Source organism: Helianthus annuus, chromosome 16 (assembly GCF_002127325.2).
Source record: "Helianthus annuus cultivar XRQ/B chromosome 16, HanXRQr2.0-SUNRISE, whole genome shotgun sequence".
Classification (NCBI taxonomy): Eukaryota; Viridiplantae; Streptophyta; class Magnoliopsida; order Asterales; family Asteraceae; genus Helianthus; species Helianthus annuus.
In genome coordinates this window covers 1,445,323-1,463,775 of record NC_035448.2, presented here as the reverse complement: position 1 = coordinate 1,463,775, position 18,453 = coordinate 1,445,323, and the positions used below count along the sequence as shown (strand labels likewise).

Sequence of the window (18,453 nt, the reverse complement as noted above, 5' to 3'; positions counted from 1 at the left end):
AATGTAAAGTAACTCGGATTTGAACCGGTCAACACCTGATTCGTTCTGAACCGGTCAACACCTGATTCGTTTCTGAACAAAAGTTACGCCAAAACGTAGATAAACTGAAGATGTACATACAAAATTCATGACAAAACGTAGATTATACAAAAACGTGTGGTGTGTTTCGTTATTGACTTGGGTGTTGATTTTATATCAATATAGTTGAAGAAATTGCAATATAAGATGGGGTTATTGAACAAGGTGGAGGTGATGATGGAAAAAGAGTTTAATCGGATGGCTGAAGTCGAAGATTACTGCTGACGGAGCAAATGGATGTCGTTCAAAAGGTCATGGTTAAGTAGATATAGGGATAAGGCAATGTACTCTAAATCATCATCAAGTTTAGATTCGCTGTTTAGATTCACCGGCGTGGGGGCACATTTGAAGATGACTTGTTGTATACATCGGATTCGGTCATTACTACATCATTAAACGTCATAGGTGAATTGAAATCCAACACATTTTTTTTTAATTTATACACATAATCACAACACTAACACAACACAAAAGGGCTATGTAACAACTGACTCCCAACTTATCAACAAAAACATAGAGTTAAGACATACGCTAGTTTGATTTAATCGGCTGCATCTCAGGCGACCGAATGCTCGTTGGGTACAGAATGCTCCGACCTCCGACCACGTCCAGAATCCTCTTCCCAAAAGTATCATGGCGAGACTCACCACCAACTGTCGTCATGCACATCAACCGGTTCACCCACTCCACCGCTTCAGGCCACAAAACCTGCCACACATAAGTCATCTTCATCCACGCGGGTTCCGTCACATACCGTTCTCCTCTGAGTACTTGTTTCACTATCGCCGTTGCAGTTTCTTCTACCTTCCCCACCGGAGACAAGTTTACTAGCATCTGGATATCGTTTGATTAATTAGTCGGTAAAACAAAAAGTGTATTTACAAAGTGTGTTGGGTTAATCGGTTCGTTTACGAGTCATGGGTCGACACGTTATCGGTCACGGGTCACCAAATAGCAAACGGTCATCGGGTCAGGAGTTGGATCACATAAACTGGGTTATTCATGTCAGTTGATTCGTGAGCTAGGAAGTGGTCTCCCGATTTAGAAGGAAAATGGACGTTGAGATGACCGGGTTTGTTGGATGCAAAATGTGAGTTTGGAATATTTAAGTTAGGTGCTACAAAGTGGGAGTACGTGGGCTTTAGTCTGCATGTGTTTTTTATTATAAATAGGATATTAGTATTAGTTTGTTTTACCACCACCTCTTGTATTTTCATTGAAGTTTAATATACAGAAGCTTTCCTTATCCTTCTTCACATATAACTACATATATACATACGTGAATTAGTGTGTAGTGTGGGGCCTGAACCAACAAAGTGCGGGTGCAAGAAGCTAGCTTACATCTCGAGCAACGCGATCGACTACCATCTTGCCTTCGTGTGAAAGGAATTTGCCTTGGGTCATTTCAGATTCTATGAATCCAGGCGTTACGATGGTTATTTTGACATCCGACCCGAATTCAACTCGCATCGTTTCATAAAACTGTGACAGGGCTGCTTTGCTCGCCTGATTCAGCATGCCGTTATATTATAATTATCGACAAAAGATCAAATACAAATAAAACTTTAACGTACAAAACGTACGAACGGAAGGTTTTGCTGAAAAAAAAAAAACGCGGTGGCATTTTCGTAATTATTTAGTCGTAGAGTAATTATCAAAATTACTCTACAAATGATCTTGAATTCAACCAATTGACCGAAACAAATATTTGGAATTGACCTCCTAACCGAAACACGCTTAAACCGAACCAATCCCCACAACTGCCACCTTCTGTTATGGTTTGGGTTGGAGGGTAAAACTAAAACCGACCCATATGCACCCCTACCACGATCAATAATAAGTGAGTGAAGGCGAAAAAATAAAGTGAATAAAAGGAGATTACACTGTAGATACTCATCCTTGGTGGAGGAACACACGAAGCCACAGACGAAAGCACGACGATTCTACCTCCACAGTTTCGGAGGTGTGGAGCTGCAAATTTTGTAGTGTAAACTGAACCCCAAAAGTTTATATCCTGTAAAAAAAACTTTCACATTTAATCATAATCGGTGTCTAATAATATCATATTGGGATCAAATCTTCTACCCTACCAAACCAAACCAACCAACCAACCAACCAACCAACCACCCAACCCAACCCAACCCAACCCAACCCACCCCACCAACCAACCAACCACCCACCCACCCACCCACCCACCCACCCACCCACCCACCCACCGATGAAAGTGATGAACGGTTTGATCAACCATGCGTTTACAGTCATGAGCGTTGGAGACATCAGCTCGGATGACTATAACATCAGGTGATCCGATTTGCATGCACCGACCAGCAACTTGTCGTAGTCGATCCTCTCTACGAGCAGAGAGAGCCAAGCATGCTCCTCTACTAGCATATTCATACGCGAGATGCTGCAATATTGTAGAATATCAATTTGTTGATTCAATTGCTTTGTAACAATTCAGGTTAAGTTATTTTGGTGGTATAATGAAATCTTTAATCGGATAAGACAAAGGTTTCAAAAACAAGTATGAAAATTTTTCTTGGAAAAACCTCCAAAGATTCTAATAAAATCCAGATATTAAACCAGACCAAAACCGATGGTGATACGCATGAACAAATGGATACGGATGATCATGGGCGGTGATGAGGGTGTGCGGGGAGGACCACCGCAGGGCCTGTGATTTCGAGGGGCACGTGTTTTATAAAAAAATCCGATATATTTGTTAATTGTTTTTTTAAATAGTATACCTATATCAACTCTAAGATAGGCCCATATAAAAAACAATTTTTATGATTTGGAAGTTAGCCCATTGGCATTAGCTTTAGCGAGCCCAATACCCATTTGATTTTAAAATTTAATAATAATAAAACATTACGGAAGGACACATTTTTTCGAGTTCAAACAGGGTACATGAATTCTCATAGACGCCCCTGCGGATGAACAAAGTTGTTACGGATGAGTACATATGGTTGGTACGGACGACCAAATTAGCCACGGATCTTCATTGAATACCAAAGAACAATTTTATGCTACTTTACAATTACGAAACACCTTCGGATACATAACAAAACATGAACCCAGTTGTTTAATGAATAATCTCGATTAAGTTTGCATTCTACACCTTCTAGCTTGTATCAATTTAGATATTATTTTCCTATTTAGTGTGAAATAAATTATAATTATAGCTATAATTACCCAAAATAGTCTAATGACGGTAAGGCTGGTGGGTGTGGTTTAAAGCTCCTAGGGACTTTATCACGCTACGTAGATTTTGAGATAAAAATGGTGCCCCCTTTAAGGGGAGGCGGGGTGGGACATAATTGTTCCATGATAAAACCATTTCCACGCGTGATGAACTGCACAAGACCACCGCGACCATATATTTCAACAAGTGATGGATGTAGTGCGTGATATATTTCACGCGTTATGGGGTATTGAGTGATAAGTGGATGTGAGGGGGTGTGAGGGTTTATTGTTGGGTGTTGTGAATGATGACCATTGCCACTAAAAAAGGCTGTGAGTGATGGAAACATGGTTGATGACATGACGGAACTTGATTGGATGTTGTGAGTGATGGAATTTTTGCAAGTGATAACCACTCCCTCCCCCCCTAACAATGATGGTGTGGGATAAAGCCCCACTTCACCCCCTAATTAAATATTAAAAAAGAAAGAAAAAATAAACAAAATCTGACTGGTTAAGAGGCATGGGCCCACCAGATGCACCCATTCACGCCCGTTAGTGGGCTGGCGTACAAGGGGTAGCGCCCCCTTGGTAACATGCAGGGGGTGGGGGAGGGCGACAAGGGACGCCAAAATTGTTGATGTGGCGGGGTGGCACGAGGCCACCCCGACCTAAGGCTTGAGGGTATAGAATGAAGCCCCTTTAGAGTCGCATCATTAATAGCTCCCCTTTAACAACCAATTTATGAGATAAAGTCTTAAAGTCCCCTTTTCATCACCCAAAAAAACATCTTGTTACTGTCCGTCATGCAACCACGTCCATTCAATAGCGCCCCTGATGGGGCTCGTGGAATGTTTAGGGGGCGCTATTGATTTTTTTGGGTCTAAAATCACCTAGCTAACATATGTTATGGTTAAAACTTAAAAGTACCTCTCCAATGCCAGAGGACGCGCCGGTGATAAGGACGACTTTGCCGGAGACATCTTCGGTAAAGACGGTGCGAAAAATGCGAAGGAAAAACTTGAAGAAGATCCATGGAGGGAGGAAGAAGAAGATGGTGAAGAGGGTGAAAGGTGGTGCTACAAGATTCAATAAACCATTAACCAAATCCATAATGGCTACTGTGTGTAGTATGATACCACCGGATGTGACGAACGTTGATGATATGGTGGTATTGGGGTTAAGTTTAGAAAGGAGGAGGTGGTCGTCAAAATATTGCATGGAAGTGACACGTAAAAGGTGTGTGTGATTTCTTCAAGCGGTGATATGCTATATCAACAAAAATGTTAATATACAAATGAAATAAAGTGGCAATAGAGAAAATAAATTAAAATGGGAATTTTTCTTATTTTCATTTTTCTTTTATCAAAAATTTTAATCTCAAATCTATTTACTATAGTTATAAGTCCAAATTATATACTAATAAAATTTGAATGGAATGAACAGTACATATATTAATTAAATATTGATTTAGGGAATATAAGAATATGGGGTATGGGGCGGAGGTTGTGACGTGGGTTGGGTATAAACGCCAAAGTCACCACCTCGGGTGGGCTTGGGTTTCGGCGTGGCCCCTTAGGCGGGGGTTTCAGCCCGGGCGTTGGGCGGGGCTATCAAGATGACATGGCGTGATCTCATAGCCGTTTGCCAACGACTATGTGTTTAAAAAAATCTATTAAATATTAGAATATGTGGTATGGGGCGGGGGTTGTGTCGTGGGTTGGGTACAAACGCCCAAGTCACCACCCCGGGTGAGCTTGGGCTTCGGCGTGGCCCCTTGGGCGGGGGTTTCAGCCCGGGCGTTGGGCGGGGCTATCAAAATGACATGGTTGGATCTCATTGGCCAAGACAAGTAGCCGTTTGGGTTAGTCGTTTGCCAACAGCTATGTGTTTAAAAAAAGATTTAGGAAATATTAGAATATGAGGTATGGGGTATGGGGCGGGGGTTGTGGCGTGGGTTGGGTACAAATGCCCAATTCACCACCCCGGGTGGGTTGGGTTTCGGCGTGGCCCCTTGGGCAGGGGTTTCAGCCCGGGCGTTGAGCGGGGCTATCAAGATGACATTGCGGGATCTCATTGGCCAAGACAAGTAGCCGTTTAGGCTAGCTGTTGGCCAACGGCTATGTGTTTAAAAAAAAGATCTAGGAAATATTAGAATATGGGGTATGGGGCGGGGGTTGTGGCGTGGGTTGGGTACAAACGCCCAAGTCACCACCTCGGGTGGGCTTGGGTTTCCGCGTGGCCCCTTAGGCGGGGGTTTCAGCCCGGGCGTTGGGCGGGGCTATCAAGATGACATGACGTGATCTCATTGGCCAAGACAAGTAGCCGTTTGCCAACGGCTATGTGTTTAAAAAAAATCTAGGAAATATTAGAATATGTGGTATGGGGCGGAGGTTGTGTCGTGGGTTGGGTACAAACGCCCAAGTCACCACCCCGGGTGAGCTTCGGTTTCGGCGTGGCCCCTTGGGCGGTGGTTTCAGCCCGGGCGTTGGGCGGGGCTATCAAAATGACATGGTTGGATCTCATTGGCCAAGACAAGTAGCCGTTTGGGCTAGCCGTTTGCCAACAGCTATGTGTTTAAAAAAAGATTTAGGAAATATTAGAATATGAGGTATGGGGAATGGGGCGGGGGTTGTGGCGTGGGTTGGGTACAAATGCCCAATTCACCACCCCGGGTGGGTTGGGTTTCGGCGAGGCCCCTTGGGCGGGGGTTTCAGCCCGGGCGTTGAGCGGGGCTATCAAGATCACATTGCGGGATCTCATTGGCCAAGACAAGTAGCCGTTTAGGCTAGCTGTTGGCCAACGGCTATGTGTTTAAAAAAAAGATCTAGGAAATATTAGAATATGGGGGTTGTGGCGTGGGTTGGGTACAAACGCCCAAGACACCACCCCAGGTGGGCTTGGGTTTCGGCGTGACCCCTTAGGCGGGGGGTTTCAGCCCGAGCGTTGGGCGGGGCTAGCAAGATGACATGACGGGATCTCATTGGCCAAGACAAGTAGCCGTTTGTGCGAGCCGTTTGCCAACGGCTATGTGTTAAAAAAAATCTAGGAAATATTAGAATATGGGGTATGGGGTTGGGGTTGTGTCGTGGGTTGGGTACAAACGCCCAAGTCACCACCCCGGGTGGGCTTGGGTTTCGGCGTGGCCCCTTGGGCGGGGGTTGTATTTGAGGGTAAAAATCGGTGAATACCGGTGCCGAACCGGTACCGAAAATACGTGACGTTTTAGTTTGAGTTACTTTTTGTTATTTGACATGTTTTGTCATTCTTAAAGAACAATTTGGTTTAGCGCGCCGCAACGCGCGCGCATAGTAAACAACTAGTTTTTATAATATTTAGACTGTCTCCAACCCTGTATGTTCGAGATTGCTCGTGAACTAGGTGGCATCGCACCCCACACGTGTAATATTGGAGCGTTAGTTAGAACAAGACAATGCCTGTAGACAACGACAATATCCCTTGATAATTATAAGAGGGGAGGAGAGACAAAAAATTCGAAGAGGGGAGAGGGAAGGGCTGGACGGGGGCGCAAACTGGTTAGGCGCCCTTCTCTCATAGCGATGAAGATGATATTAATTGTATATGAGTTATACTAGTTACTTTAAAAGTGTCTTTTGATTGAGGCCTTTTGTACTACTGATTATAAATATGTATTAAAATTTTAATAATGATGCACCATACCTAAAGTTAATAATATAGAGATTCTAAAGATTTTGATGAATTTTTAGCTTAAATACATAAATATTAAAAAAAACGATTATGATTAAACTAAAGTTGATAAATTTAAAGATTAAACCATTAATCATTCTTGAAATTACTAAACCCTTATCTTGTCAAACATAGAATTTTGAATTAAAACAAAAGATCAATAATAAACTTAATTTAGAAAATGAAAACATTATTAACCATAAATACGTTTGTTTTTTTAAGGAGAAATAAATGCATTTGTTAACTCATCAACTTAAAACTTATGATAAAAACTTACAAATAAAAAATATAGTAAATTATAAAAAACGTTGGTTATGTTTACTCCAGATTCCAAAGTATGCCCTTTACCTTCAAAACTATAAAAAAAAACGTACTTTATGTTTTAGCCCTAACTCAGTTAACTTCCATGGTTAAATCTGACCAAATAGACCCCACATGATGATATTTTGGTCGTTTAACCCTAATGCTAAAATAAATAAATAAACATAAAACACCTATCTCACCCTCCCCACCCTCTCTCACTCTCTCAAAACTCATTCTCTTTCCCTCAACTCTCTTTCTCTACAATCTGGTGCAACCAAAACCCAAGCACCACCACCACCATCGCAACACCTTGCAATCACACCACCATCGCCATCGCTGCACCTTTGTCGCCACCGCATCACTTTCGCCATCGCACCACCACTACCATAACATCACCACTACCACTACCACCATCGCATCACCATTGCCATTGTTGCACCTCCGCCATAGCACCAGCAATGCCATCGCATCACCTTCGTCATCGTAGATGATCTGTAAAATAAAAAAAACCCTCCAAATCAAATCTGAACGCACCATTTAAAAACCCATGCCAAATCAAATATGAAATCATGAAATCTTACAGATTTGAAGTGAGTGGCAGGTTGGTTATGTGGTCAGAGGTTGTTTATTGAAAGGAAAGAAGGGGAAGTGAGTGGTGAAGGATAGCGGCGGTGAGGGTTCTGAGGGCAGCATAGGTGAGTGTTGTTGGGTGTGGTTGTTGAAGTGGTTGAGTGGCGGTGGTTGTAATGATGGTTGGGTGTGGTTATAGTTAAGCAAGTCCATTTTGAAAGACGATGTGGGGTAGTGAACCCCACAGAAGGAAAATGAGGGAGTATAAATTACCATGCGTTCCGATGAACAGATCATCGGATCGAAGGGACCCGAAAGACAAGGGGAAAGGTCCGATGGGATGTGATAAGTGGAAACAAAGGCCTGCAGATCTTCCCGGGTTACAACGAATTATATTGTGGATCGATCCTTACGACCCATGGTAGTGATCGGGGGTTGGAAATGTGGGTAGTTTTTGCGAAAGAAAAAAGTGAAGGTATGAAATGGTCACCACAAGGATGATAACATATAAAGAAGCGAAATGGCGAAAACTGTCAAGTCGTGGTTTGAATAAGGTCCCACGGGATTTTCACACGTGTACCTAGGGGATCCCCCGTCGTTAGATTGCATATCTGACAGGTTAGAGATCATAATTAGTCCGAGAGGCCCCACAAAATCAACTCGGAGAAGAACTCAGTCCAGGCCCACACATAAATGTGATAGACTTGGAATAGGGATGACTTGACGACGAGGGTCCATTGTTGGGCCCCACGGCTGGGCTTATCCTTTTTGTGAAATAGCGGCCCATGATGGTTAATGAAGGATTAGGCCCAGAACCACAATAAGCCTGACATTCTTATTGCTGGTAGGCAAGTCAAAGGGCCTCGAAGCCAGGGCCACGCCGGGCAATTCTATTCACTATTCCAGTGTGAAGAAGGGTGAGGTGACCTCCCGGTGGCATATAATGTATGAGAATGAGAAAAATGTAAGGCGGCGAGTAAGGATAAACATTAATGGCAAAGGATAAATAGGACCCTTCGGAGAGAACAAATCTTTGACCGGGATTCAGACATTCCTTTTTGTCTGATGGTTTACAACGGATCTGGACAGATGTGGGACCACTCCGATAAGTAGGTCTCTTAGTTAAAAGTGAAGGAGGTGATCAAAGAAAGGTATGCAGACAAAAAACCTATCACACAATAAACACAAAAGAATCGCTCTCACTATCACATTGAATACGTTTAATACATAATCCACACCATTAATTTCGACCAATTTACTGTGTCGGAATATAATTTATTATCCCGGCACATTCTTATTCTCACGCCAGAGCTCGGTCAATGGCGACGCTAACAGTGTCTTGTTTTGCAGCTTTATTCCGGTGACGAAGAGCATTCTAACAGACCTCCTAGATCAGACTCGATGCTTGATTTTTTGGGATTCGATATGTTGTACATCTGAAAACTATACAAATATATTCAGAGGCGAATCCAAGGGGTTTTTGTGGTTCTCGAAAACCTTCTCAATTTAAAAAAAGATGGATAAAATTAATAAAAACATTGTATGATTTAAAAAAAAAATATAATAAGAATCTATTAAAAGATTCCCATTAAAAAATAAACTTGAATCTGGCAGTTAATATATTACAATTTTAATGTAAAACACACTACATTTAGAGTTATATAACCATTTACAGGCCGAAAGGATCCTATATCGAAAGAAAAAGGTGGTGCATGTGGATAAGAGGAGCACGTGATGCTCACAAAATCACAGACTGCTTTCCCCGCATCATTATTCAAATCACTTTGTTTCATTTTATTGTCTTATACGATTTAGAATAATTACAATATCGCATTTGTAATATAGTGCAATTATGATTTTTGTCATCCTTTTGATTTCTGTTACTTGTAAATTGAGAAAAAAAAAAATATGTACCCTCTTCATATATAATTTTATTCTTTTTATTTATATTTATATTTAAATTTTAACTTATAAATCTACTTAATTTTATTCTTACAATAATGTACATGCTTGTGTGTTCCATTAAGGTTAGATCAACATGGTATGGAAGTGCAATAGATGCCTCAGAAAGAGCCAAAGTCGTGAAGCTTTGAATGAGAAAACGCAAATTAAGAAAAAAATCGTAATACATATCAAGCAAGTTAGGATATACGGGAGTGCAGATCAAGCAAGTTAGGAGATACATTTGGATGTTTTTGAATATTTTAATGTAACTGGGATTAACTTAAGGACCAAAATGAATTGTAATACACATCAAGCAAGTTAGGAGATGTAGGAGTGCACGCAAAACGCTTGTTTGAGTTATTATAGTTCTAAGTGTTTGGGTGGAGCCGCTAATGACCTAATCAATGGGGGGTTTTAAGGGGGCAACTCCCCCTTGGCGAGGGTCTGGACAACACCCTTAGGAGCAGGGTCCAGGTTGCGTTAAAAGAGATAACTGCCTGATGATGGTTACTAGCCCATAATCCTATCTTCAAAATCATTCTTTTGGTCACAACCTCTGATTGATACGGATTCACTATCAATTCACATACAGAGTTCTTGTTCTCAATCTGAGTTGTATCCGATTGGATTTCTCAGGTGAACATCAAAATAACTCGATCTAAAAGTGATTACACGTCTCTCAGATCATCCGTTGCAAACTCAATTTCCCCAACATATGTTACATTTATAAATTACTTTTGTTATGGATATTTAGAAATATTTGTGTATCCATTTATTGTTTTTAAAGAAAAGTGAATTTTCAAAATGTTTCTTCCTTTTTAAACTACTTTTCTTCTTCTTCAAATTTTCACCACCAATCATTTTGAAGAAATGTCACACCGACCAATCATTTTTAAGAAAAGTGTGACATGTCAAAGTGGTAAACTATGCTCAAAAGTGTTGGCAATGGTTAGACACTTCATGAGTTGATAAACTATTTAAAAAAAAAAAGATGTGATTGGTTGAGATGGCATGGACCCCACACACACCCCCCTCTCTCCTTCCCTCCCTTCACCCTTTCAAAGTCACCGATCGGCACCGATCATCAAAGTCACCGCGCGGCAAAGGGGGTAGGCTCCCGAGCGGCAAACTCGGTTGCCAATCCCTTTTGGCGCACACTCCGTATGCCTTTAGAAAACCAAAATAAGGTACAAATGAAATATTTGAAGTAATTGCATGCATGTGAGGCAGTACAATGGTGAGGATTGGAGTCAGAATAGCAGACACCACTAGTTGTTTGTATATTTAATTTGACTGTCCATTCCGTAATTATATCACGTCACTTTTTTATTTATATATCATCAATCAAACCCACAATGCATTTCAGATTCCATTTTGGTACCCCATTTACCTTTTAATATTATCATAAAAGACTATGTACTTGGATATGCATTTGCTTTTTCTTTTTAAATCATGTGTAAAATAAGTAAAAACTATTATTAAGCACTCTCATGTTATGGTGGTGAAGGGGTATGGTCCCAAAACGACCATTACCCGCATCAAACAAACCCCTACCAGTAAGCAAACCGCATCCCATGCGGTCACACCCTTCGAACCCATTCGGTTCGAAGATGAATAGCTTGACCCAAGTACGAAGGAAGATGAGCATATCGATGCGGCTGGCACCGCATCATATGGCCATTTTCGTCACGACAAGGGAAGCGAGCAAATAGTCTCCACATACGATGATGCGGCCAACACCGCATCTCGCGTATTTCTTGATTACAAGTAGGAGACGCGGTAACTTCAGACGTTACCACATGCAGCGATGCGGCTCGCACCGCACCCTGCATATCCAGCAAGTGGACTGACACGCCAGGCAAGTGGCTGACACCACTAGGCAAGTGGCGCCGGCGACAGTCCCCTGTCAGAGCTATTAAAGCAATGGGCTGACGTGGCGTAACCCCCACGGCCGGCGAGACTGACACACCTGCAACGGTGCAGCTCGTCGTCAGCCCATCCATCGATCTCCTCCTTCACTCCTCGGCTATAAATACCAACCCCAAACCAGGTTTGAGGTATCTCTACACAACTCTCTCACTACTACTATTATCTTGCTTTGCTTCCCAAGCAAACTACTGATTCTCACGCCGGAGAGTGGTAACAAGGAGCACCCCCCACCCCATCCTCCTTGTTACGAGTCACGGTTTGTTTCCTTGTGCAGGAGATCATCCACCGGTGACCCAGCCAGCGATCTCCGAGAGGAAGGGATTAACCCTTCTTGACGAGACCAGTGTGTTAACCCTGCCAGGTTAACCATCACTTCAACACCGGTAACCCACCACCGGGAACATCAACGTCATCATCCTCGTCTTCTTCCTCAGCCACTATCGGCTGTTCAGGGTTTTCACCCTCCACATTATGTGGATTCGATGGTTCAGCCATCAAAAATATCAAAGAAACGGAAGATGGTGAACAGAAACACTAGCAACCTCACCGGAATTTCAGAAAAAATCGCCGGAGAAGACAGATGACAACTTTCTCTCAAACGGCAAATTTTTTGAATTTTCGACAAAGTGAGAGGAAACCACAAACGGTTATCCCCTTATATACCCATCGCAATTAATGCGGAGGGAGAAAGCAAATCATCACGTTCAAAAAGAGCGTATCTTGCAACAACACGTGTCGAGCGCCGTTTTAGCTGACGGTTATCACGCGCGCGTGGCCGCCCACGCACCTGACAAAGAAGACGTTTCCACTCCCTGCTACAGTGCATTTAATGCCTCGGGCAGTGCAAATGTCCTTTCATTTCAGCACATGCAGAAACGTCTCACCAACTTCTACCAACTCACACGTGCGATCAAGCCACGTAGGCAAGAAAAAGCGACAACATTATCCAAAAAACATAAGCGGCATGCGGTTTTTTCTGGTTTACCGCACCATAACCCATACCGCATGTCGTTTTTTTATATACCCTAAAAAATAGGTAGAAATATATCTATCTATACTATAAAGGGATATATTACCTTTTCCGCATCACTCACGAGCACACGTGAAATATGCGGAAGTGACACACATGAACCCATTCAGATGTGTCAGATGCTCAGAACCAGTGTTGTTCTTTGGACTGAACCGCATCTCAGGAACAGGCAAAGCGCATTGCCTTCCTTTTCTTCAAGCTTCAAATCCCTCCTGTCCGGTTCACAACCGCAGAGGGTGCATGAACAACTTCTTCAGAAAAAAGAAGGAACGGAATCTACGCGCCCGCACATCAGCAGCCCTGACTCCTGAACCTTCAAGAGTTACATCCGTGCAACAAGCACACTTTGAGCAAATATGGGACTGCAACATCGCAGACACCCATAAAGAGCTACAGACATAACCATAGCTTCCGCAGAGTGGTTGCTACGGAAGAGCAAAGCTCACTCCACATCACCGAACGAGGCTACCTCGTTATAAACTCGGTATTGGAGCGTGAAGGTAAGTGGCTCCAGAAAGAACGCAGATACGTGCTCTAAACAAGCACTTATCAAGCAGCAAGTGTCCGAACAGCGGTAACAAGTCTGCCTATGACTTTGTTTACCTGCCAACGGACCGCGGTAACAAGTCTGCTTAAGACTTTGCTTACCTACCAATGGATCGCATGGAATAAACAACGATGGGCATCACCGTGCCTATGACCATGTTTATTTACCCATAGTCTAGATCCACATTGTTCGACCAAACACGGCCAACAATGACGCAACGAAGTAACCGCAAAGAACGTACGGTTACTTGAGAGCTATCAAAACGAACATGAACACCCCACAAAAAAGGGATGGTCATCTCATCATAGGATGCTGAACATAGAGCTTGAGCAAAGTTCTAACACAACATCCAAAACCTTCAAACCCGACCGCAAAGGTTGGTTTACAAGTTTTTCTTTTCTTCTTCGTGCACCATTCTGGCAAATGGTTCGAAGAAGAAACCACCTCCAAGAGGTTCGAAACATGTGCAAACCTTCGAACCACCATCCAAGAGGTTGGTTCGAAGTTTGTGCAGCATTACTATGAAGGTCCCTAACAGGCCTTCAACACAACAACAGGTGGCAACCCACCTGATGACATGCACCGGCTGAGAATTTCGCATCAAGCGAAACCCCTTCACCGGTACGGAAGAGGCATAGCCGGATTTTTTACCAGGTCACCAGTTTGACCTGGCCTAAAATTTTCTCCAGACTGCCACACTACCTTCCTACACCATAAGTCCAGTACTCCTCCCACGTGCAACTTGCACAAGGGAGCAACACTAGACTGGGGGGACTTGAAGGGGTATGGTCCCAAAACGACCATTACCCGCATCAAACAAACCCCTACCAGTAAGCAAACCGCATCCCATGCGGTCACACCCTTCGAACCCATTCGGTTCGAAGATGAATAGCTTGACCCAAGTACGAAGGAAGATGAGCATATCGATGCGGCTGGCACCGCATCATATGGCCATTTTCGTCACGACAAGGGAAGCGAGCAAATAGTCTCCACATACGATGATGCGGCCAACACCGCATCTCGCGTATTTCTTGATTACAAGTAGGAGACGCGGTAACTTCAGACGTTACCACATGCAGCGATGCGGCTCGCACCGCACCCTGCATATCCAGCAAGTGGACTGACACGCCAGGCAAGTGGCTGACACCACTAGGCAAGTGGCGCCGGCGACAGTCCCCTGTCAGAGCTATTAAAGCAATGGGCTGACGTGGCGTAACCCCCACGGCCGGCGAGACTGACACACCTGCAACGGTGCCGCTCGTCGTCAGCCCATCCATCGATCTCCTCCTTCACTCCTCGGCTATAAATACCAACCCCAAACCAGGTTTGAGGTATCTCTACACAACTCTCTCACTACTACTATTATCTTGCTTTGCTTCCCAAGCAAACTACTAATTCTCACGCCGGAGAGTGGTAACAAGGAGCACCCCCCACCCCATCCTCCTTGTTACGAGTCACGGTTTGTTTCCTTGTGCAGGAGATCATCCACCGGTGACCCAGCCAGCGATCTCCGAGAGGAAGGGATTAACCCTTCTTGACGAGACCAGTGTGTTAACCCTGCCAGGTTAACCATTGTTTCATCAGGTGGGGACGTAAAATCGTGTCAAATAGCATTAATATCACACCACTGTGAGCAACAACTAACACTGAATTTGTTGCGTGTTAATGTGAAGAAATTAGAACAAAACGTAAAACATAGAAAATAATAACCAAGCCAATCTAGGACATGCATGTTATGAGGAAACTATCAAATGAGAAAGAAATAGATGATATAAAAATGTTGAACTCGCAAAACTTAAGATGAAGCGTAAAAACGTTGAATCATACACGCATGTTACGTCGTGTTAACTCGCAAAATTTAGAACCAAGTGTAAAACAAAAAATTACGAAAGATGAAAAGTATAGAAAATCAAGTTGAAAGTAAAAAAGGTTGCGAGGTTAACGCGTAAAAGATGAAAAGTTTTGAATTAAAAGTAAAAAGTTTAAACAGTTTTTGGTTAAAACTAATTTATCAAATACCTTTGTACTAAAAGGAAAAACTCAAAGTATTTTTGAAAAACTTCCAAAGCATCATGTAAAACACCTATATACATAAGTAACTTACTAATTTATAGTATTTAAATTAAATCTATATATGACCAAAAACAAAGTGAAGGAACAGTGATTTATATTAAATATATTATTTAAAATTATAATGGAATGTATAGTAATATCATCAAGATAGTGTTTGTTATGCAGAAATGAGAGGTGGAATGGAATGAGTGATTACGAGGGAATGAAGAAAAGAGTGTTTGGTTGGTCAATGGAATGGAATCACCCATTTCAAAAGGCATTACATTCCCAAAAAATCATTCCTTCCACCTCCCATGTTTTTTTTCCATTCCATCCCCTCTTGCACCATTCATCAACAACACCATAACCCACGACTAGGGGTGAGCAAGTTTAGGTCCGGACCGAAAATAACCGAGAACCGAACCGAAAATATACCCAACCCGACCTGAACCCAAGTACCTAGGTATTTAGATCGGTTCCAATTTTTCATATAAAATAGGGTCGGGTCGGGTTGGTTCTCGGTTCTTTTCATGGTGAAACCCGATTTGGACCTATGGACCGGAACCGACCCTATATTTAGGGTAGTGAATCGGTTCTGTATTTTATGTTTGATCGGTTCTCGGGTCGGGTCGGGTAATGGTCGGGTAGGGTCGGGTTTTTCCTTTTGCTCACCCCTACCCACGACCTTCGCCACAACCCACCACCACCACCCACCACCGACGCCATCGCCACCACCCGCCACCACCGCCGCCGCCGCCACCCACTCGCCACCGTTATCACCCACAGCTGCGACCAACCGCCAACGCCACTCGCCGCCGCCGCCCACCACCATCGTCGACGCCACCACCACCGCCACCACCAACCGTTGCCGCCGCCACCAACCGCCACCTTTGCTGCCACTCACCACCAACGGCCACCTTGTCGCCACCACCACTCATCGTCACCGACGCACCGCCACTCGCCCCCACCACCACCACCCATCGCCGCCGCCGACACCTACCACCGCCACCTATAACCACCCACAATCACTACCACCGACCACCACCACTTATCGCTAATTTTGTTACTCCGTTTTTCTTGCCTACCGAACAATACACAATAATAATTCATTCCAATCACATGGTAACCAAACAAGACATGGAATGGTAATGATCCATTGCATTCCCTCGTCCATTCCATTTCTTCGTCCATTCCATTTCTTCGTCCATTCCATTACCCAGAGATGAGCAAATGGTATCAGGTATAGGTACCGGTCTCAATTTACCAAACCGGTGTATTTTCGGTACCGGTTCTGCACATGTATTCACCGGTTTTTACCCTCAAATACCAGTGTCGTACCAGTACCGACCGGTACCGAACCGTACCATACAAGGTATATTCGGACCGGTACCCACTTTTGGGGATTTCAGTAACGGAATTTTCGGTACCGGTTGATATCGAGCTCATCAAATTCTGTAGCAACGCAGCAATGCAAGTAATTGCACCGTTTAGATTACTTTTCATACACATAGTAAGTAAACTGTATTTCGTTTGAATGAGGTTTTATATACACAACAACTTATTTTGCTTTCTTTTTTGTCTTTTTCTGTAATAAATGAATTGTAACATGTAAAATTAACTTGGATATTTATAATATTGATGAGCAAATTGTATCAAATCCTGTAAACGAACCGGTATCGTATCGGTGCCATATTTACTATACCAAATCATTTTCGGTACCAATTTGGTACCCACCTTTTGGTGTTTTCAGAATCGTTACTTTCGGTTCGACACCGGTCTAGCACCATACCTGTATTTATTGATTTTTACCTTCAAATACCATACCGTATTGTAACGAGCATTTTCGGTGCCGGTACCTAATTTCAATGATTTTCCGGATCGGTACTTTCGCTGTCGTTACCGGTACCGAGCTCATCCATATTTTAACGTGTTAGCACCGTAATAACTGAACTGAAAACAACCGAATTTCCAACGTGTAGGACGTGTGGGTCCTATTATTATATATTAGGTTATTTAAAATCGCTTTTTTTATGACGGAGTGACTATCCTTACCACGTCATTTTATTTATGTTTTGATATTCGGTATCTGTTTGCCGTTGCTGACACGCCTTTTGTAGTCATTGGGTCCCGCCGCAACGCGCGGACAGAAAATAACTAGTTTAAATAAATATCATCATTCAATAATTATAGAATTTATGTTATTTGGAATAACAAAAGTGCATCATTTCAACAAATACTTTATACGATTTAAACAAGGATTAAATCCGGGTTAAAATGTTATACGCCAATATTAAATGGATTAATGTTGCGTCTCCTCCCCTTACACATTTTCTCAACCCCGATAATCGGATCATGCCTATTGCAGTGGGTTAGGTCTGGAGGAGAGTGGTCTCTAAGGTAGCGATGAAGGAGGTGGGGAAGGATATTGCCAAATATCTTGGTGACTTTCAGTTTGGGGTCGGGGTTGCAAAACGGGACTAAGACGGTTCTTCATAGTGCGCACATGTTCTTAAATGCGCACCATCGAGACAGGTCGCTGGCTATGCTTACCGTCGATTTCTCAAATGCCTTTAACTTTGTGGATAGAACTGCTCTTTTAAATGAGGTAAGGAAAATGTGTACATCCATCTCTGCTTGGGTTGATTTATTTATATGGGCAACTAGCTATACTTTATGTGGGCAATGGTAATATTTGGTCTTCCACGGGGGTTCAACAGGGGATCCCTTAGGGCCTCTCTTTTTTGCCCTTGTTTTACACCGGTTTGTCCTCCGAATCAGAGATCGTTGCAAGCCCCCAAAGCCAAACCTGACGATTGGATTGGACCCCCATTTTAAATTCGGGTTAACATGTTATACATAAATATCTACCGATATGTTTATCTTTTGATGAAATACGTAAGGGTAAAAACGAGTATAGCTCAACTAAAGATGTGTTCGAGCTTGACTTGGCTTTAATCCGATTTTGTTTGATTTACGAAAGGTGAAGTTTAAGCTTGTTTATTATTTAAAATTAATTTATACTACTTTTAGTTATTTTTTATGCAGTTTCTAAGTGTAAATTAATAGATCACATGCTATAAATTAATTAGTTAGTTTAATCGCCAATGAG

At 42.8% G+C, this 18,453-nt stretch overlaps 1 protein-coding gene across 1 annotated transcript; it reads right to left on the bottom strand.

Moving 5' to 3' along the window:
* Positions 1 to 467: 467 nt before the first annotated feature.
* On the bottom strand, positions 468 to 4,528 carry LOC110917343 (11-beta-hydroxysteroid dehydrogenase 1A). Its single transcript, XM_035986117.1, has 5 exons — positions 4,192 to 4,528; positions 2,195 to 2,485; positions 1,961 to 2,092; positions 1,420 to 1,584; positions 468 to 912 (listed from the first exon to the last, which is right to left on the bottom strand). Exons 1-5 carry the CDS (start codon positions 4,480 to 4,482, stop codon positions 610 to 612), a joined length of 1,182 nt encoding a protein of 393 aa, XP_035842010.1. The 5' UTR covers positions 4,483 to 4,528; the 3' UTR covers positions 468 to 609.
* Positions 4,529 to 18,453: the final 13,925 nt, after the last annotated feature.

What these genes read in the sequence shown, in the direction of transcription:
- LOC110917343 (XM_035986117.1), bottom strand. Translation starts at nt 4,482, where the DNA reads ATGCAATATTTTGACGACCACCTCCTCCTTTCTAAACTTAACCCCAAT. An exon ending in TTGGGTTGGGTGGTTGGTTG is followed by an intron (nt 2,093 to 2,194) that starts GTTGGTTGGTTG and finishes TTTTTTTTACAG; the next exon opens with GATATAAACTTTTGGGGTTC. An exon ending in CAAGGATGAGTATCTACAGT is followed by an intron (nt 1,585 to 1,960) that starts GTAATCTCCTTT and finishes ATGCTGAATCAG; the next exon opens with GCGAGCAAAGCAGCCCTGTC.